The sequence below is a fragment of the Haplochromis burtoni genome, unplaced genomic scaffold (assembly GCF_018398535.1).
Source record: "Haplochromis burtoni strain Fernald_Lab_line unplaced genomic scaffold, NCSU_Asbu1 Contig_34, whole genome shotgun sequence".
Lineage (NCBI taxonomy): Eukaryota > Metazoa > Chordata > Actinopteri > Cichliformes > Cichlidae > Haplochromis > Haplochromis burtoni.
This window is the reverse complement of record NW_024582395.1, coordinates 1,677,973-1,703,871: the sequence shown is the minus strand read 5'-3', so window position 1 is coordinate 1,703,871 and position 25,899 is coordinate 1,677,973. Positions and strand designations below refer to the sequence as shown.

The window sequence follows — 25,899 nt, the reverse complement described above, 5'->3', positions numbered from 1 at the left end:
TTTTTTTTTTTTTTGCATCTTCTTGCTGTAGGCCCTGTGTGTATGGATATTGCCTAATAAGGTGGTTAGACTGGGTGTGTTAGAAAGTCGCCCACAGAATTCTTCACAGACAAATTACCCTATTTTAAACAAATAGAAACCAGTGGAGTGTTGAATTAAAAATGCTGCATACTTACAAAAACATGCTTTAAATTCCTAGTGAAGGATGTGACACTAATAACAGTTGTGTAACTAAAGAAACTCTATAATTTTCAGTTTGGATTAATTTTCAGTAACTTGATGGAAACTAAGCTAACAACAGAAATACAAAATAACAAAAATTAGCGTGTGGCATAGAGACATAAATCTTAAATAAGCATTGTGGTTATCTAATTTGAGTATGACCATGGCAACATGCTCATAGGAGAGATTAAGTTTGATCAAACAGTGAGCCAGTATTAAGGGCTGATCTCTAGGCTTTGTCAAGGCTTAAACTCTGATTATACGACAAAACGCACAAGCATGTGCACACACATGAAATACAGTCAAAGGCCGCTTGTCCTTAGGCACAGTGCTGGTTGGCTGGCGATTTTCTAGGTGCTCCTTTGGAGTTTTCTGTTTTTAACAATAGTCAGGGCTGCAGTATGACCATATACCAGGTTATGTACTTTACTATTTTTTTCAGCTTTGATGTCTTAATAAACCATTTGAATTAAACTAAAGAAAAACCTACCTCAGTGATTTGGCTTTGACTTCAAAGTCCATTTTCCTAAAATTTAGTACACTATTGATAAGATTTATTACCTCTTAAAATTCAGTTCTATTATATTGCTTTAGTTATGAAAGTGCTTCTCTGGGATTAAAAAAAACAACAAAAACAAAACACTTCATAACACATCATAATAATTACATTTAGTCCCTGTAAATAACACCTTTAATGGGATGGATTAGAATCTTTTTATTAACGTCTGTTTATTTTAGAAGTCAATACTGCTCACCCATCACACAGTAGCCTTTAAATACTAATTTTGTCTTAATTTTTTTCAGTGAGCTACGTACTGAATGCAGCTTTGCAGTGGTAGTGAGCAAGTTGGGGAAATATGGTTGAGCAAATTTAATTCCAAGATAAAAATTGCAGATACATATGTATATGTGTGTGTGTTGGTGTGTGTGTGTACATATATGTATTATATATATTTTATGTATATATATCTATACATATATATCATATATTATATGTATATATATTATTATATATATAATATATATTTCATCGTAATCTGTACTCGCATAGTCGGTGTCAAACTTTTGGGTCTTATTTACATCTGAGGATCCTAGAAAGAAAATTTTGTTAATCAGAAGATAAGTAAGTTAAACTCTTTTTTTCTCTCTGGAAAAATACCAAAGGAAGCGTGAATAAGTATGAGCAAAATATATATTTTACCTGATGGTATAAAACAAATATAGCTCCATCTAGAGCTTTAAGTTTTCAGAGAAATAATTAAATTGTTTATTTACCGTTGAGAGTTCTACATATTGGCTCAGTAATGGGATAATAACATCTTTCTTTCTTTCAGGTAGCAGATGTGCTGTATTCATTAAAAACAACTTTAAAATTTTTTTTTATGATTTTAGAGTTGAAGAAAGGCTGCATTCTTTGGCAGGCGGCATTAGCTGTCTTGGAAACACAGTTATATCTAAAATGTTTTAGAGTTAGAGTAATCCATACCACTGCTCCTTCAGGTCCAGTGGTATGGATTTAGTAATTCAGTTTAGATAGAAATTTTGCATCTGACTTTGCTTTTACGAATGATAAACTTTAACAATTCCCTGGTTCTCCAAGCGCTGAACCACAGTTAGATCCTGTTGAGGTTTAACTGTAAAAACAAGATTAAGAAAGGAGGGACACTTTAATTGTTTACCTCTAGCTGTTTGTGCTGGCATTACAGAGACCGTAAACTACAAGATGACCCCTGATGAGACTCACCTCCTTTGGTCCTTTATCCCCTCACTACTCGTGTACACATGTGGTACCTATTTATCATAGAAACCATTTTATTGTCATTTTATTGGAACAGATAGCCTGGAGCTGTGTATTAGCTAGCTGCATAACTGTACGATATACAAGATGCTTGAACGTCATCCTCCTCATCCTCCTTTTCTTCTGGTGCTTTCCTTTCTTTTATTTATTTATTTATTTATTTAATTTTTAAAATCTTCATCATTTCATGGTACACAAGTACAGCGGTTAGCACTATGGCCCTTGGAGTGTGACTGTAAGTGTATAAAAATGCTTAGGCGAAGAAAAAAAAGCGCATCATCGAATGTGTGAATGAGACTCTTAGCAAAAAAGCATTTAAGTGCTCAAATAGAGTAGAAAAGTACTATAAAAGTACTATAAAAGTACCATTCCATTTACAATTTACTCAAGTCTTTCTGTATGGAGTTTGCAAGTTCTCTTGAGTCCGGCCTGCATTTCCTCCTAGAATCCAAAAACATGCTTTCATTTGATTGGCCGTAGGTGTGCATGAGGGCATGAGCTGTTTGTGATGGACTAGCATCGTGTCCAGAATCTAACCTGCCTCTCACGCAGCATCAGATGGGTTAGGCTTAAGCCCTCTGCAGCTCTTGTTGAATAAGTGGTGAATCATTGTCTGTCTGCTTCTTCTTCACTTATCATTGCCTCAGTAATTTAGTACAAAGTAAAACATTTTTTTTGTTTTTCATTTTCCTGATTCTTTCCTCTCCATTATTCTGACACAGTTTCGTTATCTTCTAGCTTATCATTTCTACTCCTTGATTTTCTTCTTCAGTGATATTTCTCTTCTTGCCTCTTACACTGTTTTATCATCACCGCATCACCAGATTTTTCTGTCACTTCATCAGTCCACCTCTGTTTCAAACTGCTTTTCTTAATCCTTCATCTGACATCAGCTGTGTCATTCTGTCAACAACTAACCTCTACATCTATTGTCTGCTCTCCTCATCATATCCACCACCTTTCTGTCTTTCTAATGTTTTTCTTTCTAAAACGTCTTTAATCATTATCATTTTCCTCCTCTTCACCCCACCTTTGTCCCCATTTACCAGTAGTTTCTCAACAACATTGCAATGATCTTGTCTTCCTCCGCTTCATGTTTGCATTCATATGTTTTACCAAAATGATTATGCAAGAAGGCCTTATCATATAGCATCCTTCCTTCCAGCATTATCAGGCAGTGTTTTTTTTTTCTCCCTAGATTAAGAATAAAACCAATGGTTTGTCAAATCTGACAAAAGCCAACCTTGGTGACTTTGCTGCTAAACAATGTGTAAAAAGAAGATTTCCTTGTGAATTTCCTTCTAATTTGCATGCATTTCATCACACTATGAATTCGTTTAGAGTGCTGACACGATCACTCTCTCAAATGCCATGCTCATTAAGTCTATGGTTATAGTAAGCCAAAAACAAGAACAAGTGCACTTACAAACTCTTAAGGAAATTCAGATAAGACCAACTTTCCCTAAAAACTTTTACTCTATCTTGAAGCAAATAAGAACACAGCTAAATACAAATATTTATCATGTCGTCCCAGTTCTGAGAGCTTCACTCCCGTAACACTTGATATGAGTAATCCATTTTCAGTCCTCCGTACCAACAGTGGTCTTTTCTGTGCCAACACCTCAGCTTTCTCACTTTCATGTTTCTGCATAAACAACTAAAAGTAAGATGGGCAATGCTGGAGAAAGGCTTTGAAGCCACCAGCAGTGTCCTGTCACACTCTGCAGATCAGAGAACTTAGGCTTGACCCCCTGGGGCCTTTAAAAGAAAGCAATCTGGTTTTTTTTAAAAAACCCACCTGCATCTTTACTATAATAATGTATAGGCCTGCCACTCCCTTAAAACTGTTATGAACCTCACTTGTGTGCTTGCATCACGGCAACTGACTCATGCTGATTGGCTCCTGTGCTCTGTCAAAACATGAACACTATATCCATTGAGGGGTTTTAGCTATGGGGGTCTGTACGCTGTTCAAAAGGATCAGATTGCTAATGCTAGCTGACCTTTGTGGTGTTTGTGTGGTGTTTATGCATCTTGAAGCCCATCCAGGTTGCATGAACCATGTCTTGGTTATCACTTCGTGCACCTCTGCTTCGTTTTGCTTGGTTTTCTTTTCGATCCCACCCCCTGTCATTTCACCTCACTCAGGCCTTGTTAATGGCCTCTTAGTCTTTCTTCTCTTTCTCCCCCACTTGCTTAGATCTGTCAGTCTCCCATGATGTAGCCCTTCGACTACTGTACAGAAATTTCTACTTACTGTCTCCTGCTGTAGTTACTCTCCCTGCTTCCTCCCGCGTTCATTGATGTCTGATCTAATTGCTTTTGCTCTAACCCTGGGGACCTGGGCACAGTGTAACAAGCTCCCAGAGGATGCACTTCGCCTCGGCCTTTGTCGCAGTCCCTCAATTGCTGCTTTCTTTTTTATCCGTTTCCTCACCAGCTCTTCCCAGTACATTAATTTATTAGCAGGTCTAATACTGTAGCCCCCCCGACAAACAGCATGATATTGTGACCCTGCGGTAACTGATTCTAATCTAAGGCTGGCCACAGCACAATCTTGAGTCAGGAATTGCCAATTTCAACAGGTCTTGTCTGTGTTTTCTTTTATCCCCATCACACAGTAGGCCGCAGACAGAGATACAGAAGAGTAGCTATACAAAGCAAGAAAGGTGGGATGAAGTAAGAAACAGAGAGGAAAAGAGGAAAATAAACAGGCAGAGATGCGAAGTGACAGTGAAAAAGTGGGTGAAAGACAACCTGATAACATGGAGAGACTCACAGGACCGCTGCAACAAAAATTTAATAGAAAAGGCAAAATATAAAGATGGAGTCCAGTGAACTAAAGCGGATGGGTCAGTACACATTTTAACAGCTTTGGCTCCACTCAGAAATAAGAATTTCAAAAATATAACACATATTTTAACTTCTCTCTCTAGCACCTGTTTACTCCTTGATTAGTTTGGTGTTATATATATCACACATCAAATGAAATCCATGAACCGGGCAACCTTAAATTCTTCGTGGAGAAAAAAACAAAAGAAATCTATCTTAAGCAAGCCGTTATTGTATTTTAAGTCCTTTTCGCTAGATATTAAAGAGGTGCCATGAACAGCACAAAAGGAAAGAAATCTCAGATTCTCACTCATGCTCCTGGACTTTCATGGAGTGCATTTTGGAGTAACCTCCAGTCGCCAGTTCAGATTTGTGTAAAGCAGATTCTTACAGAGCGCACTGCAAAAGGGGGAAAAAAGTCCCTCAATAGTACTTCTGTATTTGAGATTTGAAACTCACCTGCAACAGTCAGCTGAACATCACGATTTCTCTCCCACCTCTGTTTTCACACACGAGAGCTGTACAGTATGCATGTGTATGTGCTTCTAGTCTGTTTTGTCTCATAAATTTTCATGAAAGAACACCAGCGTCAAGATCAAAACATTTTCTCCTGAAGGTTAATGGGTCAAATGCGTTGATCAAAATCTACTTGTTGCACGCACTACTCTCATTAGAGACATTTAAAGAGAATCATTTGATACAGATACTCTGATCTTCCCCGTGGCACTCTCTAGTGTATGCTGTCTATCTATCACACACACACACACACACACTCACACACTGTGTTGGTCCTTCGGGATCAGACAGTGGACTGAATGCAGATATGCCTCTTTGAAGTGAGCAGGCCTACAACTAATGTGTGTATGAGAGGCACACACATGCACATATTCACACATACACTCTGGCTGTGTTGATGCATACTTCTTTAATCAGATCAGGTATTTAATTATTAATATGTGTGTTAAAAGATGACCCTGCAGCAGTGCTGTTTAACCTTTACTGTGGAATAATCCGACGTGCCTGTGTGCGTGTGCATAATCGAGGAGGCGTGCGCATTGCATTGCAGTGTTGCCCTCAAGGAATATTGAAACACAATATACACGACGCAGATGCTTCTGGTGATGTTTTAAACATTTATTGTTTTTCTGTGTCTCTTTGTAGGTGTGTGGAAATCATTGCCAAGGAGGGGAGAAGTTTGAAGGAGCTCTATCTCGTGTCTTGTAAAATTACAGACCACGGTAGGATACTTTCAATCACTGTCCCTTTGTTGCAGTCAACCGCCAACATTATCATCATTTCCATTATTGCCCACATTCACCACTGTGATTCAGGACTCATTTGATTTTACAGCTTTCCTCTTATGAGACTTGTAAACAGTGAAAATATTATTGAAAAGTTTCAAGCAGAAGAAAGCAGTGTTAGCTGGAGCTCTTCTGCACATTTACCCACACTAGAGCTTTACCAGAGATTTACCTTTAAGTAAACTCTTTAAATAAACCGAGAAGCATTACTCGGCAGGCCACTCAATGTCAAACCATGCGGTGGTTACTTGATGGCTGACTTTTGTGAATTCTTATATGAGAGGTTAAATAGTGTGCTTTCTGGAGAAATAGTCTTTCAGAGCACATTATATGCGGTATGAAAAGGCTACTCGGGATTTTTATACATTTACTTGTGTTGGTGGATTAGAGTTGTTTGTATTGTCTGATGGGGGACATACATGGTGTTTTCATCCTCAGCATACACTCAGGTGTTATATATCTCTTTTATATCCCTGTAGCACCATCTCCTCTTTTTATTTTGTTTACACTACCTTGCCTCTCTGCTTGATTCCATTCTGCCATATGTTTTGCGGAATATTTGAGTCTTTCATCAGCTGCAGTACAATACACAGTTGGAGTTCGTCGGTACTGAAGCATCAGGAGTGCAATCCTGGTTCTTTGTGTGGCACTGTTTAGTTGTGTTTGTGCATGTGTGCACCCTTCAAATTGCACAAATGACACTCCCAGCAGCGCAGCCGACTATTTTCTTTGGGTGCCTGCTTTCTCCAATCTACTGTTACTCGAGTCTGAAGGGTTTTTACCACTTACGCTATTTCCTGTTATCTTTGCAGCTCAAAATACCCACAATCTGTATCGTAACAAAAGCCAGCCCCCCCACCCCAAAATAAATATTTGGTGTGATGCATGATAGCCTGAGTTTGATCGTCAAAAAAAGTTTAATTTGACTTTAAGCTGTAATAATTCCCAACCGCAATGGTTTGTCTGTTTTCTTTTGCTTTTATATTATGTTAATTTGTTATTGTTTGAATAATTCATCTATTCAAATTTCCTGTTCGGAATTTCATAAAGGGACTAATGAGATAATAAACTAATGGATGTTCTGCTTGTTTGTCACATGGGGTTCTTTTATTTTTGATACTTAAATGTGTTAAACTTAAGATAACAAGCCGTCTGTTCTTTTTTTTTTTTTTGATAGTTAGGCTTTTCACCTGTTGACTTTTAAGTGTTGTTTCTTCAGTTTTCTTTTGTTTTGCAACTCACTGTAGTTTGACTCTTTAGCTATTAGAAATTACACAAAAAACTAAGCTGTTGCTTGTTAGTACCATGGTGATTTTTCTATAGTCTATCGAACTTTGGCATTTGATTTTCTTGATGTAAATGCAACGTCTGTGAATTGTTTTTAGCTGGTAATTGTTGTTAAAATGTCTATAAAATGAAACTTTAATATACCTGAGTGTCAAACTGGAACTATAGCGCTTGAAGTTTATCAACACAGTCGAGAGAAACTCATCGGGCTTTGAGAGGATTTTCATACATAACAGCACTATTGTTGGATCATGTGGCCCCAAAACACTTGTTTCATTATAAATGGAGAACATGTAAAACAGTGACAAGTGTGGCACCCTGGGCTGACTCCTTGTTTGATTGGTTTTCTTCCATAAAATTTGGAACGTCAACAACAATAAATTATTTCAGGCTTATTGTGTGCAGAAGAACGAGTAGCCCGAACACGCACAGGACAACATCTTGGAATGTGCGATCCACTTGTCTTAATGGATCCAGGATGCTTGGATCCATTGGCAAGTCATTTAATTTTGTTATAAATTGGATTTTAGGCTTTTCCTGTTTGATTTTGCACTTGGAGAAACACCACAGTCAACAATTTATTACTCCGACTCTTGGCTTTTTTCCTGACCGAACTACTTCGATTACATTTGGAAGGCTGCACACTGCCCCACACCACACCACTACAGTTTTCTCTGTTCTCTGCAAAGTAGGGACAAATGATATAGAAAATACTTAATGTTGCCGTCACTAAGCGTTAACCTTCCATAACATAATCATGATTATTTGTGTTGTAGATTGTAGACTCGAATGGTTAATCTCTAACGTGAGCTACCATTTGCTAACGATTTCTGTGAATTACACTAACAACAGTCACCTTGACCTTTCTGAACTAGAACCTGAACTGCATTTGCGAGTGAGTGAAACATTATGTAGGCGTGTGTCTACTGGTGTCTGATTAATGACTCCAAAATCACAATAGTACATTAAACCAGGAATGTTCACAGGCGCCCGGTATATATCCCCTTCTCTCTGCTTGTGTCTCTAATCCTTTTGACCAAGATGAATTAGCGATATCTGATCTTCTTCCTTCACTAATGATCCCTCTGGCCCTCTTTGGCTGCTGATAGGGTCTGTGTGTTTTTATGTTTGTGTGTACATTTATCTCTTTCCAGGATAGAGATGCCTGTTCTTAGAGCTCTGTACTCTAACACAATGATTGGTGGATTTCCTGCTTCAGCCTCTGAAAAATTAAATCACAGAAATGAGATTTTACATCTGCCAAGCTGGCCCCTGTTTTTTTCCGCCCATCTCCGCGCTAATTATTTTTATTAATGGCTTCTGTGAGTGCATTTGAGATGTCCACAAGCCTCTTACGTTTGAGTGTTCTGTTTTTTCCTCCCAGCTTTTGCTTCCTGTGTGATTTTATAGGAGCTTTGAAAACAGATATAAAAGGAGACAAAAAGACAGGTTTAGATGACAGAAATGAAAAGCTGGCAATATGTAATTTTACTCCCAGTGCAGATGGTTTCAGAGATTATTTTGTGAGGAAGAGGAAGTAAATGGAAAAAGTGAGGATAGAGCATTTTGGGGTAATGATCTTACTGAAAGCCCAGTTAGTGCCATGGAAAGAAAAAATAACTTCCAAATCTTGTGTGGCATTCATCAAAGAACATCGTACTAATTAGCCTAAATAACATTTTGGTTGCAATCAAAGCAGTATAGAGGTTTGCTAAACACCTGGATTGTCTGATTAACATATTTCATATGGTTTGTGATTTTCAGCAACTAACACCTACAACTTATGATTGATGATAAATAATGGGCACTGAAAGATTTTATTAAACATCCTAAAGCGTTCTTTTCAGATTTCCTGTGTCTTGCATTACAAGTGGTTTTCTCTGTGGGATACTTAGTCTTCATACACATGGTCTTTTCAATCTTTTCAGACATTTTTGCTGTTCTCGTGTTACTTTTAAAGGGATTAACGGCGAACAGAAAGCTATAATCCTAAACCAATATGAAGAATTTAACAATATGATCCAGGCTAAAAGCTACACAATTGTTGCAGCCAAAGGAAAAAAGGAAAGCTGGCAAAGAAAAAAGTTTACAAGATATCTTTCATTAAATTAATGTGTTTATATTCTTATTCCTATTCTTATTGTTATTTCAATATTAGCCTCATTCTTTCAGCTGCAACGCTGCCAGTGTTAAAATAATCTTGGGAGCAAGTAAAGACCAAATGAAAAACATATTTCAAACATGTAGGCATGGTTTGTTTTAGAAATGTTTTATAAAGCTTGCAAGGCTTTTTACAGTTCTGGGATTTACAGTTCACTTTGTAAAGGCCATTGAGAGTTCTTGCTGCCAATAGAAAAGAGAAAATGTGTGACTCATTGATGTTCATCAATGGAAGTGACAGGGTTTAGACAGTGTCTGAAAAACCAGAGACCCTGTCGCTAACCCCCCCAAGATGCTTGTTGTGCTTTTATATGTGTTGATCTTGGGTAAAGCTTATTTACCTTTAATAGTACGGGTGAATCAAGAAGCTGATGTTAAATTAATTATTTTAAATTCATTTGCGTATGTTAGTTACCTTGATCCTTGGTACTCATTTGCTGTATTCTCTTGTTCTTGGAGTCGAGTAATCATAATGGGATACATTTAGTGTAACCAAGACTCAAGGCTGTGCTCCTTCTAAGCAATTCAGAGTCTTGACCCTCTGTTTAAGAAGGCTTTATCTATAAAGTGCCCTCTTATCACTGATGACTTTTGGGACTGCAAAGGCACTTTTGGGCATTTAAAAATTATGTTTAAATATCCGGTTAAGTAGTTAGTCTGAAAGGGAGATACTGGGGTCTAGAAACAAATTTCCCATGTTATAGATTTTGTAGAAAAGAAGGGTCAATTAAAGCCACTAGAGATAATGTAAAGGAAGTATTAATAAAAGAGATTATATTAAAAAGCATTTTCTTCTAGCAACTGGAAAGATACAATGTGGTGATTCACTATAGAGCAATGCAGGTCACTCACAGACAACACATGGCACTTTATTTTTGAACTATTCGCACACGTTTTTGTGATTTATATCGTTATCGGGACGATAGATGTCTTAATATTGGGATATGAGATTTTGGTCATATCGCACAGCCCTAATGGACACAATTTCTGTAATTTTGTCTCCGCGCAACAATGATTTGTATTTTAGATTAAATAATCAATGTGATTTAAGTGGAGGCTTTCAGCTTTAAATAATCTTTAATTGGTTTTCAAAAGTATTACATTCATATTTATACATGATGCTGCATTTTCAAAGGGCAGACACAAGTGGACAATTAACTAACCTGTAATTTCATTAATAGGTTAGTCGTGTCCTGTCAGTATTGAACGGCCAAATAAAAAGATAAAAGACCTAGATTTAATTCCAGCTTTTGAATTTGCATTTGGTATCTCTACACTGGAACTCTCAATGCGAGGTCCAAGGAGACTTTGAAGCAAGTGACCATTTAGACTGAGAGGTCAAAATTATTATTGGAGAGGTAGTTACAACGGGAATGTAAAAAGAAGGCAAGGACTCGCCAGCTCTGCAACACCAACCGTGAAAGACGGTCAGTGATCACAGAATTCTTTCCTTGGTTTTTTTTTTTTTTTTTTTTAAAAACCCAACATCTGGCAAAATCAAGAAAACTCTGGAGGAGAAAGAGATGTCGTCATAAATGTAAATAGAGAATGTTTACAGCAAGGTGCAAACACCTGGTTAAGCTCTGGAACATGAAGGCAAGATTAGACTTGAATGAATTCTGAAGTGTACAGTTCTTGGATCCAGCCAAATTTTGCAAAACCGATCAGATAACATTTTATAGTGAAAATTGGTAATGACCCACATCATACTGCAAAAGCAACCCAGGAGTTTCTCATGGCAAAGAAACGAGATATTCTTCAATGGCCAAGTCAGTCACCTGATCTCAGCCTAGTGGAGCATGCTTTTCAGTTCCTGAAGACAAAACTGAAGCCAAAAAGACCCACAAACTGAAGGCAGCTTCTGTAAAGGCCTGGCATCTCCAGGGAGGAAACCCAACATTTGGTGATGCCTATTTGTTGTAAATTAAGACAGTCATTGAAAAATAATCCTTACACTTGAAATTCTCTTAGTTTCTCCAATTATTTTAGAGCCTCTGAAAATGTGGACTATATATTAAAATTATTAAAATTTGCTGTAATTCCTAAACAGTAAATGTAATACTTTTGTAAACATCTTGAATTCTGCGCTTCAGTCACATCTTGAGTGTTTGATTTTTGTGTACAGATGGAGAGTTGTCATCGTCTTAATACTTATGGACCTAAGTATATATTACAACACCTTTTAAACAAAAAAACCCAAAGTCCATCTCAGTTCGTTATTCCCATAGGCACACGAATGGCGAAGTCTTGGTTTATCCATTTCCCTTGCTGAATTAAAAGTACCACTATGTCATGGGTTTGAAAGCTGATCCTGATGAGAAAACCCCCTTAGCCACTCTCCCAGTGCTAATCAGATCTCTACACCACCACTTTCTTCCTCATCTGACTGACCCATACACTGGCAGTGGCCCATACTGTATCTTCAACACACCTGGATCGACAGCGATACCGCCTCGTCTGCTCTCTCTCCTGTGCTCATCGCCTTTGTGCTCCTTTTGTTCTTACGCTGTGTGTGTTTTGCATTCGCATGCATTCAATGGTGTCTACGCTGTTAGTGCATGTACATCTGTCTGTGCTTATCTTGTCCCTTGTAGCCCACCTGCATTATCCAAAGACAGAAACAGAGACCTTGGCACCTCCTTTCCTTACATATGGTAATTCTCCTGCTTCACCCGCGCACCTCTCCATGATCCTTTACTTTGTCAGTCGTGGCCTCCTGTGTACATCTGTATGAATACGAGATCGAGCGAGACACCTGTGGGAGACTGTACAAGTGAGAGGAAAGAAAAGGAGCTTTGGTCTGCTTTTACAGGACTTCCAGCAGAGCTAGTATAACATTGGGAAGGGGGAGGAATGATTTCAGACTTTCAGAGAGATGGAAGTCAAATCCTCTTCATTTTTGTGTACACAGTACAGCGTTTGGTGATTCATATATTGAATAATCTAAATATTTGTCAGAAAAATAGTGATTATAGAACAAACTTTTTTTTCTTGCACTGCTGATAGAAAGTGGAAGCTAAAGTGAAGCTTTACGGAAACGTGATTAAATACTCAGCGTTTAAATCGGTTTACTTTCAGCTCAGGTCAATTTGAGGCAAATCGTGCATGTAGAGTAGCCGTCTGACGTCTTCTCTAAAGCAGTGGCCGCTTAGAAATCAAGGATATCGTTATAAATGTTTTGGAAATACTTCATGTGGAAGTGTCTTCTGTCCCTAATAAAAAATCTTGACAGTGACAGCCCATCATCCAGACTTTTGTGATTGTGTTGTGAGGGATTGAGCTACTCAGTTGTGAATTCCATTGTTATGTCCATCTGTATTTACCCATCTGTCAGCTTGTGAGATTATTGTTGTCATTCAGTTTTTAGCGTCTTATTCTCTTATTTGATCACCCCCTTCGTAGCTCTCACATAGTCAACATGCATCCACATTTTTCTCCCCTTTTCTATTTTTTTTTGGGTTGCCTTCAATCCTGTTCCAAGACCAAACCCCTTCCTCCTCTTTTCCCCTCTTATTGCTATTTCCATTCATCTTTCAGCGCTCGCTTTCATCTGAGGTGCTTTACTCTAAACGCGCTGAACGGTGATAGATGGGGCTTGCGTGCTCCTCCCCTTGAGCGGAGGAGTGAAGTATTGTTGTGTGTGCTTCGTTACTGCTCCGTGTGTATATCTTTGCAACTCTGTGCTTGTTTACATGCTTTTGTGTGAGCGTTTGCGTACTTTTAACAGGTTTTCCGTGCCTTTGGGCAAATTTTGATACCCACTCACTCCCTAGAGTATTGTAGTGCTTTTTACAAGGTGAGGTTACTTTGCATGAAAGCACAGAAACTATCTTACTGACGATGAAAATACATCTGATTGTTATCTTCCCCTGTATCGTATGATGGGGCTGTAAGGGTATACTGTTACGCAAGAGTTCTCGTGCTTTTTAAGCTTAATCCAGGTTTAACATGTTATTTTTCTGCACAATTTGTGGTTTTGATTAACTTGTCATAACCTGCAGAACAACACTGGGATCAGTGCATTAAAGAAAAATCATCGTCAGTTGTATTTAAATGTGGCTTTACCTCAGAAGGATACAGTAAAGATATCAAACACTGTTATGCTGACTATTCCTTAGATCACTTATTTCTTTCTTCCTTCTTTCTTTGTCACATCTGTTTCGCTCCGAGAATTAGTTTTCCATGTTTCTTTTTTTAGCTGTTCAGCACCATATATGCCTAAGTGATGTGAAACATAATGTAATGTAAACTTAGATAGTGTAATAGCTTATTTGCTCCTCTATCTGGCATTCAGTAGGTAAATAACGTAACCCTAAGAGCAGCTGATTAAAATGCGCAGAGCAGTACAGCAGATTTATGTGGGCTGGTAAGGGGAGCGAGTCAATAGACAATCTTTGTCTGTTTTTATCGCCACTGTGCGTGTGTGTGTGTGTGTCAAGTATGAAACATTTCACGGTTTCTGGGCGTGCAGCTTAGCATGAGTAGAAATCTTGATATCCCTGATCGCTAGTATACATCTGTATTTTTTTAACCTGAGACTTTTGTTATTTAATGCCTTGGTGTTACACAAACACTGGCAGAGACATTTTTTTTTAGCTTGTTAGGTTTATTCAAGTCCACTTTAGAGAACACCAAAAATCAGTATGCTGAAAAAATCTCATTAAACAATATAAATGTTTTAAATAAATGTTTTAAGTTGTCTGAGAAATGACTGTGGTGTAATTATAATTGAGGCACATACAATTATTTGCATTTTACGTTTATATACTGCAGAAAACAAACTGCTCGGTGATTAGTAAGTGTTAGAAAATCACTGGAGTAGATGGTAACAATGGTTACTGTCTAATGCGTTTCTTTAACATTTAACATGTAAAAATCAGCTCTGCATGTTTGACTCATGTTTGTGTTTAGTTTTTGGGTAATTATCTAGTCTTTGAAATGTTGTTACCTCGTTGTTCTTGGATTCTTAAGGTGCCTTCTGTTTTCTGGTCAGTATAACCTTAACAGGCTGGGCCCGGCAGACGTCACCAGTCAGGGTGCATATCTGAGGGAACTCAGAGAGGTGAACTTGATTTTAATTTTTTGACCTCAGGGCTTGATTACACAATAGACTTGAAGCACTGGCTGAAAGAAATTGTCCTTCTGGAGACAGTTATATGTAGCTCAAGGAAATCCCTGGTATGGCTGAACTTTTTTAGTTAATTTTACCAAGAACAGTATGCAAGGAATTTAAAAGCAGCTCAATGGATCGTGCCCTAGAGACACCAAAGAACAGCGGCTTCCACCGATCCTGTGCCTTACCAGTCCAATAAGAGAACAACTGACATGTCTCTAGTCCTTGGGTCAGCCAGTGACAATTGTAGCTCAGTGTCGGCTGACTTCATTCTTGTCTTGTGTCACAATCACCTCACCTCTTCCTCAATCTGCTTCCGTCCACGGCTCTCGTGGTCCTTACTTGTCTGCTACCACACATGTTCCCAAGACAGTTCCCCGACAGGTTGAAGGCTTGTTTTTTCCTGCTGTTGTGGAGCCTCTGACTTGACAAAGCTTGTTTATGAGTTGACCAACATCTCAAACTGTAAAATACCGTATTAGTATTTTGATCTTTGTTTGTGTGCTTTTGTTTGTTTGTCTGAATAAAATAGTTTTATTACTTTAACGTGCCTGCCTGGAATGCTATATTTATAAGACAAACCGTATCCCATGTCTGAAAAGGGCTATATGGTAAGGATCAAACTCATAACACGGTTTGTTATCTCTGCAACAGTACCTGCACACTGGGGAAAAAACAGCGAGGATTATGAGGAGTTCATTAAACTGGACTTACGGCAAGTCCACCTGATTGCTGAAGGATGCTGACATTTGTTCTTTCTTATCAACTGCTAGTGAAAATCATTATTAATTAATCTACCTGTTTGGTTTTATTCATCAGTAAATTAGTTAGTTTGTGTTTTGCCAAGAAAAGGTGATGACTTAAAATGCCTTCTTTTAACCAATCAATTGAAAAAACATAAAGTTGCTATGAAAGGGAGCACACCCCTACTTCTACGAAAACTAGCACCCCTAAATATGCAAGGCAGCCTTTCTGTAGAGAAAAGAAGAGTAACCAGTTTCTCACCAGTTGTGAGTTTGGAAAGTTCATTAGGTAATATACAGGAAAATTGAGACGGTGACAGGTAACGAGGGAGCAGAAACAGCTTGAGAGGCTGGATCTGAACCGCACATGGAGAAGGCATTTAGCTGCATGACTGCTCCTCAAGTGCAGAAGTGCGCATATATAGGATTCCAATCTACAGATACTCCATAGTCTGAAGTATATAAGTTGAGATTTCCATTTCCTTACATCAGCCTGTGGTGGTATTTGCAGATCGGAGAGCTGCGCAAAGAGGCTGAAATTGAATTAGTTTCCATATATTGTCCTCTTCTCCTCTTTCTCCTGCTAAGCCCTGTGGTCTATCCACTGTTTGCCTTATGGGGTAGAAAAGCGAGGGGGGCTTAAGCTGTGAAGGCTGAAGCTTACGCCGTCGACCATCTTACTGGTCACACACTTTCTCTCTCACACCCGCTAACACACGCGTACTCTTGCTTCGGGGATTACAGCCGGGCAAGCCTCGTTTGCATTTACACACACAGACTCGAACGCAATCACACAAGACAGTACACGCATATTATAGATGCACTTTTGAGCTTTTGCTAATATCCTCCGTCTCACACACACATCAGCCAACTTCAGCACACATGCTTTCCTGTAACTTGTGGAGAAAACAATCCTTAAGCCTCTGCTATTTTAGGCTTAAATCTGTGAAGGGGAAGCACTGAAATGACTTGGACGTATGTGTTTATGTACAGATTTATGCAAATGCATTTGTCCTCTCTGTGTACACAGATGTATGTGTTCCTCTTTATGAGTGAGCGCGAGAGTGTGCGTGGCGCCACAGGATGTAATCCTGTATCTATGAGCTGTTGGATGACAATAGTGTTTTCGTTTTTAATAGAGGTAGCCTTAGTAACAATAGGCCCCATGTGTGTTTATGAAGCTTTGATATAAATGGTCCATTTGTTCTTTCTCTATCTCACTCCGACAATCTCTCCCTCTTCCTTTCAGGCCTGCAGTTCCTAATAATAGTACACTTTAACTGTGCCCATGGGACACAATAACACCAAGCTGTGTAAGTGTAGGAGATGTCCCTGTTATTGCTGGCTACAAGGAATTTGTTTATAGAAGTGAAACATTGCATTTTCTTATTTCTCTTATTAGTTTCATTGTGTGTGTCTCTGAGTCTGAAAGTATTTCTCTAGAGGCGGCATCACATCCACTGTGCCATTGCTTCCGAGTAGTACTGATACAACCCGTGGACAGGTGTAAAATGCTCAGTGTTGCTATAATAACTTGGAGGCTCCTGTTTTTTTTTACTGTGGTTATCACGTTTTATTTTCTTGTTCTTGCCAACTTTCTTCCTCCTACCCGTCTTGCGCTCTTATTCAGTCTCAATCTCCTCATCTTCCTCCTACTCATCTCTCTCTCTGCTGGGAATGCAGTTGTCCTTTAAGTTATGTGGGCGTTGATGTAAGTTGTTGCCGTGACTTGAGAGGTTTTAATAGTAAAGTACCCTGTTGAGGGTTGTGTAATTAGCTCTAGTTTAGCAGAGCGCTTTAAGAAGATGACAACTTACTGTTCATGAAAGAGGTATTTTGTTTTTCTCTGACATGCTTTTGATCCTGTATTGTCGCTTAAGAGAAATGTGTTTTTTTTTCCCTGTTTTTTTTTTCCCTTCACCCATTTGTTGAACCAAGTAACACTGATTTTAGAGTTGTTCAAGCATCGGCATTCAAGGGATGAACCAGAATTGTGTCGGAATGACAGAAATTTAAATAACGTTTTTGTTATTAGCAACCTGTTCCCATTTCCATAGTTGAATCAATGGAAAATGCCAAAGTTAACAGCAGATATTAAAAATGATTAAATAGGAAAAAACCTGCCAGGCCTAAAACACTCTGTATTTTCTTAAGAAATAGAGAAAAAAATCCAGCAAAGACCTGAAACGAGACCCAAGAGACACATCGACCCATCGATGAAGAGTCATCAGAAATGATCACAGTCAAGAAGCAATTCTCAACGCAAGAAAACATTGAGAAAAGGCTAAGGTATGTTAGATTTCTCAAGAACAGGACTGAAATCAGAGGCAACAGCTCATATGATGATGAATCCAAACACGGTGGAGGCTCTGTCATGGTTTCAGACAGGGTGTTGAAGATCTCGTCAATATTGATGGAATTATGAATGTAGATCAATTTTGATCAGTACCATCTGGAAAGTGTCTGACTGGTATTGTCTGGAAAGCTTATCTGGATAGAAAAGTGTGAAAAAGTGACAGAGAATGAATAAAACAGGGAGCCAATATCCAAACAAGAGCTTTGGATGTAATTCAGGAAGCCTGGAGAACTTTTCCTGAAGAGTATTTAAAGAAAATAATTACAAGAAAGCTTAGCTAAGAGACTTCAGGCTGTGTTGAGTAAAAGATGGTCATATTAAATATTGACTTTTAAGCTTGTTAGAATTGTACAAACTCTGTATTTGCCTCATATACTGCATTGTCATATATGTTTGTAATGTCTCAATACTTCACTGTACCCATTTCCTATTTTCCTAGTGAAGTACAGTTTCTGGGGATAGGTTAATTGGATAATCCAAATTGCCACTAGGTATGAATGTGCGAGTGAATGTGAGTGTGAATGGTTGTCTGTCCTTGTGTGTTAACCCTGCGACAGACTGGCGACCTGTCCAGGGTGTACCCCGCCTCTCGCCCTATGACAGCTGCGATTGGCTCCAGCGCCCCCTGCGACCCTGAAAAGGATAAGCGGAAGCGAATGGATGGATGGAGTACAGTATAAAGATATACAGTAAGAGTGACTCAAGACTTTTGCACACTACTGTATTTACAGTTTCACTTCCTAATTGTAACATCTCATCTTACCAGTAGCAAAATATAAAGAGATAAAATGACTATTGAACAGAATTGAGTTCATCTTATTAGTGTGGCTCTGCACAACATTCCCAATTTCTCACGTGGCCCCTTGGGAAAATTAATTGCCCATCTCTGCTGTAAATGATTCAGCTGTCCAAGTGAGTGAGCCGTGACCTTTTAGATGCAGTAATACTGCATGTTTAACTAATGTTGTAGCCTCATCATATAAAAATAACCCCAGTTGTCCTTTCGCATTTTCCCAGTATGTTAATTTTTCTTATTTAGTCATACAAAGTCCACTACGTAAAGGCAAAAAGCAGCACAAGATGTAATACTAAAAGAAAATCTGGATGCCGTTTTTGCTCTAGGCCAAGCTCTTTAATTGAGATGTGTTCTTCACCGTTGAGGCTTAAAAAAACTTTTTATTCGCTTTGAATGTCACTCATCTTTTTCTTGTAGCCTCAGAATAATTTCTTTGAAAAAACTACAATTACCCCAAACGATAACACGAAAACTGTTGTCACTCCTAACACTGTCAAAATGAAAAATAAGTAAATAAATTACTTACAACTTGGCCTACTCAATTTGAATTTCAGTTTCCTAACATGTGATTAGCGACATTTTAATCTGCTGCAAGTCAATAGCAGCATGCTGCTGTTAAGATTGTGTTGGAGTTCAGTTACACTCGATATTACAAACTTTCTTCTTAGAAGGTCACTCACTCCCTCATTTTTCTACATCTGTATATTTGAGAGATAATGCCACTGCTAATCCCTTGCAAGGTCAGTGCTTGTATTGGATGATTATCCCCCACTGTTTATTCATATTTCCTGCCGATGTCATTTCCTCCTGCTGGCTCAGACCTTTGACCTGTCATTTACCTCCCATAGTTGCCATGGTTTACTCCACCTCGGCGGCCGCCGTCCGAGAGAACATCCCCGTCTTTATCTCTGTAGGATTCTTCTGCTTACAGGAAGGTTACTGAAGTATCTAAATGTAAAATCTATTTGTACTTAAAGGTCACATTTCATTTGGATTCCTAATATCATCGTTTATTTTGTTTTTTTTCTTCTTCTTTTTTTCATTGGCCCCTAAAGTTTTTCATTCCTTTTTTGCCCCCTTTTCTCTGTCCGTGTGATGTCCTCTCATGCTGTTACTTCATTGTTTGACAAATGCATTGTACATCATTCAGCTGACAGAGAATGGCCATAATACATAATGCATTGGCCGTGTTTAAATGGCTCAGCTCATGACTCTTAAATATGTTTCAGCAGCAGTTCTGGCAAAAAGCCACAGTGTCACACCGGGTGCTGGCTATTCCCCCCTCATCATTTGATCAATGGCACTGATAAAAGTAGAGCAAAGCCCCCTGACATTAGACAGAATGTGTGCGTTTGTACGTGTTTATATGATAAAAGGCATGTATAATTCGCTGCTCTTTATACGTAAAAGGAGTGGGAAGTTGCTGTCTTGGCACAAATCGTGATTTACTCCAATACAGCATATGTACTTCATTCAGCATATGCCTGTTTTGTATAATGTTTAGGATTGCATAGGATTCTTCGATTGGCAGTAAGGTTATTCCCTTACCTTGAAGCTAAAAGCACACACTTCCTTAGTGTTTGCCTTCTAACAACCTCTTTCTTATTTGGAAGTTTTCATAAATTCCATCTGGTGTTAGCACAGGGCTTGTTTTAGTTTGTTACCAGTCAAGAATTTTTTTTGTTTATTGTACTTGAATTAAGTCTGCAATGGTTTAAACCTGTTCAGTATTACCTTTGCCAGGATATTAAAGTTTTTTCCAGCATATTACTTTTGTGTAAAACATCTCAAGGCACACATTTTTTAAAACAGTAAATTAATATTGTTTTCAATTATTTGTTCAAAACAAATCAGGCTGACTATTCAAAGTGACTTCAGGCTACAAATTGAGTAGCCCTGGTTTATGACTTCAGCTTAATGAATGCAAAAACAGATGAAAGGTGATTAAAATCCTGAGGGCAAGCTAAAATAGATGATTACCTTTGTGAATTCACTTAAAGTTAATTGAAAATTTTAAATGCGAATTAGGATTTAATATTGCTTTTTGATGTAGCATATATGTTCCTCAGTGTGACAGCTGTACGACACACATTGATACTGGCCCTTGCAGTGACTGTAGAGCAATAAATAATAGTCCAGCACCCAATAGGCACTCGTGTTTTAGACCTCAGTCACACAGGCTTAGAGACCAGTTAATGTCCTCTAGTAACTACCCCTTGCAAGTGGTTTCTGGCAGTCTTAGATGAACTTGTTTACAAAGAGAGGGCTTGTGATTGCTTTGTTCTCTAGCAGATTGCTGGTGTTACCCATAGTTTGCATGGAAGACACCAACTTGTCTGTAAACACTTGCCAACTACTCTCTTAGTAGTAAAACTGTGAAAGCTTTGATGGAAACTGTTTGCATTCAAAATAAAAGTGCACCACTGCACAAACATGTTTCAAAAAACCTTTGATTTTGCAGGTAACTGGTCAGAGAGTAGTTGGCAAGTGAGTACAGACAAGTTGGCATGCAGACCTACAGGCGGGCATGGCAATCAGCTAGCAACCAAAGCAATTACAAGGAGTATTTTTTCCTTGATTCCAAGTGAAATAAGAATTCTCCCATTTACACAGTAACTACTTCATCGTGGTCTCCTTCCTGCCTCTCCACACAACGTTATATTCCTCACACTCTTGTCTCTACCTAGATGTTCTTGTTTGCTACTCAAGTCTGTCCATGCCTCACTTCCTCTTTACATATTCTAATCTTCCTTTCCCCCCCTGCCCTGCTCCTATCCACTCTCCTTCTGTTATCAGTCTGTCCTGTAAAGCTTCATTTACAGAGCAAGCCTAATCAGATGTGTACCAGTGGAGGGCAGTTTGTGAGAGCAGTGTGTGGCCCGATAGATACGAAGGCTTAACAGAAGGGGAGCGCGTTGTAAGCCCTCAATTATATGCGTGACACCCAGATACAGGAAAGAGACACTTGGGGGGCCTGTTTGCGCTATTGCTCATCTGGGTGTCATTTTTGGTTGTGTGAGGATGGGTTTATATGCATATCATATTGTTCACTGCAGTGTGCATCAAGTGAAAAACTGACTGTGGAGTGGTTTGTCAGCTATGGAGTGAGCACATGCTATTAAAGCACGTGTGCCTTCTGTTTTAGGCACAATTATTATGAACAGTGAATTTTTTTTCGCCTTTTTCTAAAACTGACATACATGCCTGTAGGTATCTACTATGTGTGAATATTGTAGATGTTTGTGAACGTTTGTCTTTCAGGTGTGAGCATGTTAAGAATCAGTGATTGTGAACAGAGCAGATGTCCTCGTCTCCGTGCTTGTCAATGACACATTCATGTTAAAAAATGAAAACACACTTCAAATTATTACACGTTATAAGAAAATCTTTCCTGAACATGCATACACCCATCCCTGGAAAGGCTTAATATACTATTACTGTCTCCATTTAAACTTGCTAAAACCAGCAGATGATATTCAAGTGTATTTTTAAGCCTTTGGAAAATAGTGGTTATAATAGGCTAAAACTGGTAGAGAAGGCAGGTTAGTAAAATGTTATTGAAACCTTCATCCACAAGCACTAACCTAAACAAGAGCTCGGTGTGGATGGCAAAAAGGGGGCTATGTAGAGGCTGTTCTTTTCCTCGCTATTTTCAAGGCTGTTTAAGGCCTATGGCGAGGCTCTGTAGTGTTGAACCCACGAAGACACCAGAGTGGAATCAGATGAAGTACGAAAAGGTGAGCTCAGGAGAGCAAGTAATGAATTGTGTTTGAACATTTCTGCTGTTAAGGTTCACTGCTTCAAGGCTGCCTACCTCTGCAGATAGAATATTCATCTGTTGAGTTGTCCCACAGAGGCATCAAACCTTTAGCAAAAAAATAAAAAAAAGAAAGAGAAAAAGGAGAAAAAACTGTGTAGCTTGACCTTCCTTTTCTGCTTTATCGTGCAGCCTCCAGTACAAAAAACCCCCAAAACAAAAGAGCTTTATTTGACAATATCCATATAAAAGTTTTTTTGTTGACCTGTAACATTTAACCATTCTTTGAGGTTTTGCAGTGAAAGGTTGATCACTTGTGTTTCCATTATTAAAAGTATTATGTATTAAATGTCTCAAAGCTAAAGTCAGTCAGTACTTGAAATGGATCGTTATGTGTATTTCCAATGCTTAAGCATTGATGGGTAAAGGCCAGTCCCACGTTCACTGAGAGACTGAGATTACCGAAAAGCACCACTGAACGACACAGGAAATCTTTCCTGCCTGTGGCCATCTCCCTGTACAACGCATCCACTTAACACACTGTTTGCTGCTACAACTACACAATTTCCCCCAGGGATCAATAAAGTATTCTGATTCTGATTCTGATTCTAGAGACTTGATGGCAACTCCCTGGAAACATGTGGTCACTGGGGAAAAATGTGTTGTCCCAGACTGGTTGGCGAGTGTTTGCTGGAGGATGTTTACAGTGGCTGGGAAATCAGCCCCCAAACCCCCAGTCATGTTGGTCAGTCTGATCAGAGACACCCCTTGGCAACCATAGGTCTCTAAGAAAAAGTGTGTATTTCCCAAGTGGTTCGGATGTGGTTTCTGGCAGTCACTAGGTGAAATTTATCAAAACAATTGTATAAAGTGCTGCACCACAAACCTCTTTGCGATTAAATCACTATCGCAGTAGAATTGCATGGAAGGCCCCAACTAGTCTTACCGACACTTAACTACTCATCATGTGGTAGCAAATCTGTGAGAAGACCATTCGCCTTCACAGTAAACGCTGTGCTATGTAACATTTTTCAACAGGCGCAACTTTAACTTTAAAGGTAAACAGTTGTTTCCTCACACAGTTGTGTGACTGAGGCCTAAATAAACTGATTCCATCCACTCAGAGCCAATAATGCAATTTTTATGAATGAGTACAGGTGGTGCTTTTGTGGCACAAAGATTTTCTGTTATGACATCTCAGGTCACCTGGAGATAATCCTGCCCCCTGATAGGATTACTTGTAAAAATAATTAAGTAAATAGATAAAGGTGATAATACTCGATAAAGCCACATTTTCGAGAGCGCCTAAGGAGTTAGTCAGGAACCAAATCTCATCCTCATATTCAGAACTTTTTTGTCGTGCTTTTAAAAATACACAATCTGCTGAGGTTGTTAGTTTAAAATTTTAGTAAGAATTGTTGATTGGCAAAATAAAGAAGTGTGAAAGTACCCTAGAACTTGTACATTAATAAACCCAGGGAGTCATATAAAATGCATGTGCCAGAATCTATTTCATCATCAACTGTCCACACTCCCAGAAATTACCTCACACATCACTACATCTCTGTTTGACCTTGTGATTCACATGCAGGTCATTAAAACATGTCATTTTGTGTTAGTTTGTTTCATTTCAAGGTGCTGTCTAGTCTAGAGTCTCTGATAGAGAAAGGCCTTGTTTGGTGCTGGTTTAGTTAACCCTTGTAGTGATCAGCCTCAACAGCAGCCTCAGTCGCACAAAGACAGCTTTTCAAGCCCCACGTTTGGCAGGAAACCAGCTATTACAAGGTCAACACTGCCTTTATTACTTCTTATTAGTTTGGATTATACCTCATTGAAATGTTACATAAACACACACCCATATACACGTGCTTACTGAGCTATAAGCTCTCCAGAATTGCACTTGGAAATTCTGCCTCCCACCAATAGACATACCCTGGGGAGCTCAGGTAAACATTAGCTCTCTGTTTTCCTGTTTATTGTTTGGCTATAGGCTGTGACATTTCACTCGCTCATCACAGTTTGCGGGATGAAATTTTCGGTTTTTGTTTGGAAACACTGTCATATGTTTGTAACTAACATTTCAGAGATCTACATGGAAATGCACACAGAGTCAGTGAAGAATGCGCTACAGCAGATGTTAGCAAGGTGTTTCAAGCACTGACTATAATTAAATTGCGTTTCTTAGCTGTAATTGTGGAAGTGTGTTTTCCCCTCCCTTGTCTGTAAAGATTGTGTTTGTGAGACCCAAGGGCACTGATTGTTTAGAGTGTCTCTCCACTCTGTGTGACTCCGCTTTGCCGCAGGTGCTCAAAGTAACCCTATTGGAATGCAGCAAACGTGCCTCCATTGTGGCATAAGATGCATTTTATCGACACCTATTTTTCCCCACTTCTCCGAGTACAATCATAGCTATTTCTGTGGCCTTGGCGTCTAGCTAATACAATAAGTGTAGACATACAAACTTACACAGAGCCAAAGAAAATGCCCTTTTATTGGAGTGGAGTGAAGCCAGTTTGTTGAGAGAATGCATCAAATTGGGGTCTGTTTGTGTCCTTTTTAAAGCAAAAAAATCTTGTAATGGAGTTTGAAGTATCTCCCTCAATTTTTCTTCTGGTTTTCAGTAAATTATAAGATGAGTCCAAGTAAACAACATGCATAAATACCAGTGCTGTCTTTTTGCAAGAGAAAGATGTACACGTCTATAAAGAAGAAGTAGGTAAATAGGAGTGAATATATAAAATGCTCAGTAGAATATGGCATTTATATTGACAGTCAGACCATGAAATACATCTCTTTTTCACTCCTACACCCTCTCCCCCTCTCCTGTTTTCCTCTGTCTTCTCACTTATTATTCACAGACCATAGTCCATTGCTAAGTGCAGGTGAAAAAAGCCATTAAGTCACTGGCTGTGAGGCGTGTGCACCAATTCGTGTGTGTTTGTGTGCGTGTATGTAAAGTGACAGGAAGACAGATCGCTGCCCATTCTGAAACATGACATTCTAATCGCCTTGCATGTTAATTAACAGCCTTTATTGAAATGTTTCTTGTGGCGGGCGACACTGGAGGCTTAATGACTGTAGCGTTCAAGTTATGGCTGTGGAAAGAGATAGGTGTGTGCGAGTTTGTACAGGAATGTGCAGTGAAATGCATAGCAATGAGGAAAATCCCTTAAATGCTCTTCTTGATTCCTACTTCTGGTTCACATTAATCCAGCACTTGTTTGTGCATTTTCTCCTGCTCTTGCAGACTTCTTTTCCTTAATTTTCTTCCCTGAGTGGTAAGGTCGAAAGTGGTTTTGTATCTAAGTGAGTTCAGCGGGTTTTTTTGCTTTCTTTTCTTTTCTTTTTAAAAATCCCAGCAGGGATTTGGTGGTGACACTTGCGAAACAGGCTTAACTGACATTTCGAAAAATATTAAATATCCACCATATGCTCTTACTAGAGACAGCGTGGCAAGTTCTGTGTGTGCTTGTGTGTGTGCGTGAGTGTACATGTCATCTGAATGATTGCACATGTGCTCTAAAATAGAAGCAC

The 25,899-nt window shown here is 38.9% G+C and overlaps 1 protein-coding gene across 1 annotated transcript in view; it reads left to right on the top strand.

The window, feature by feature from the left end:
- fbxl17 (F-box and leucine-rich repeat protein 17) overlaps positions 1-25,899 on the top strand; it is a 230,662-nt gene that overhangs the window by 153,695 nt on the left and 51,068 nt on the right. The window contains exon 9 of the mRNA XM_005919018.2: positions 6,014-6,090. Coding sequence (XP_005919080.1) covers positions 6,014-6,090 — 77 coding nt within the window. The remainder of the gene's footprint in view (positions 1-6,013; positions 6,091-25,899) is intronic.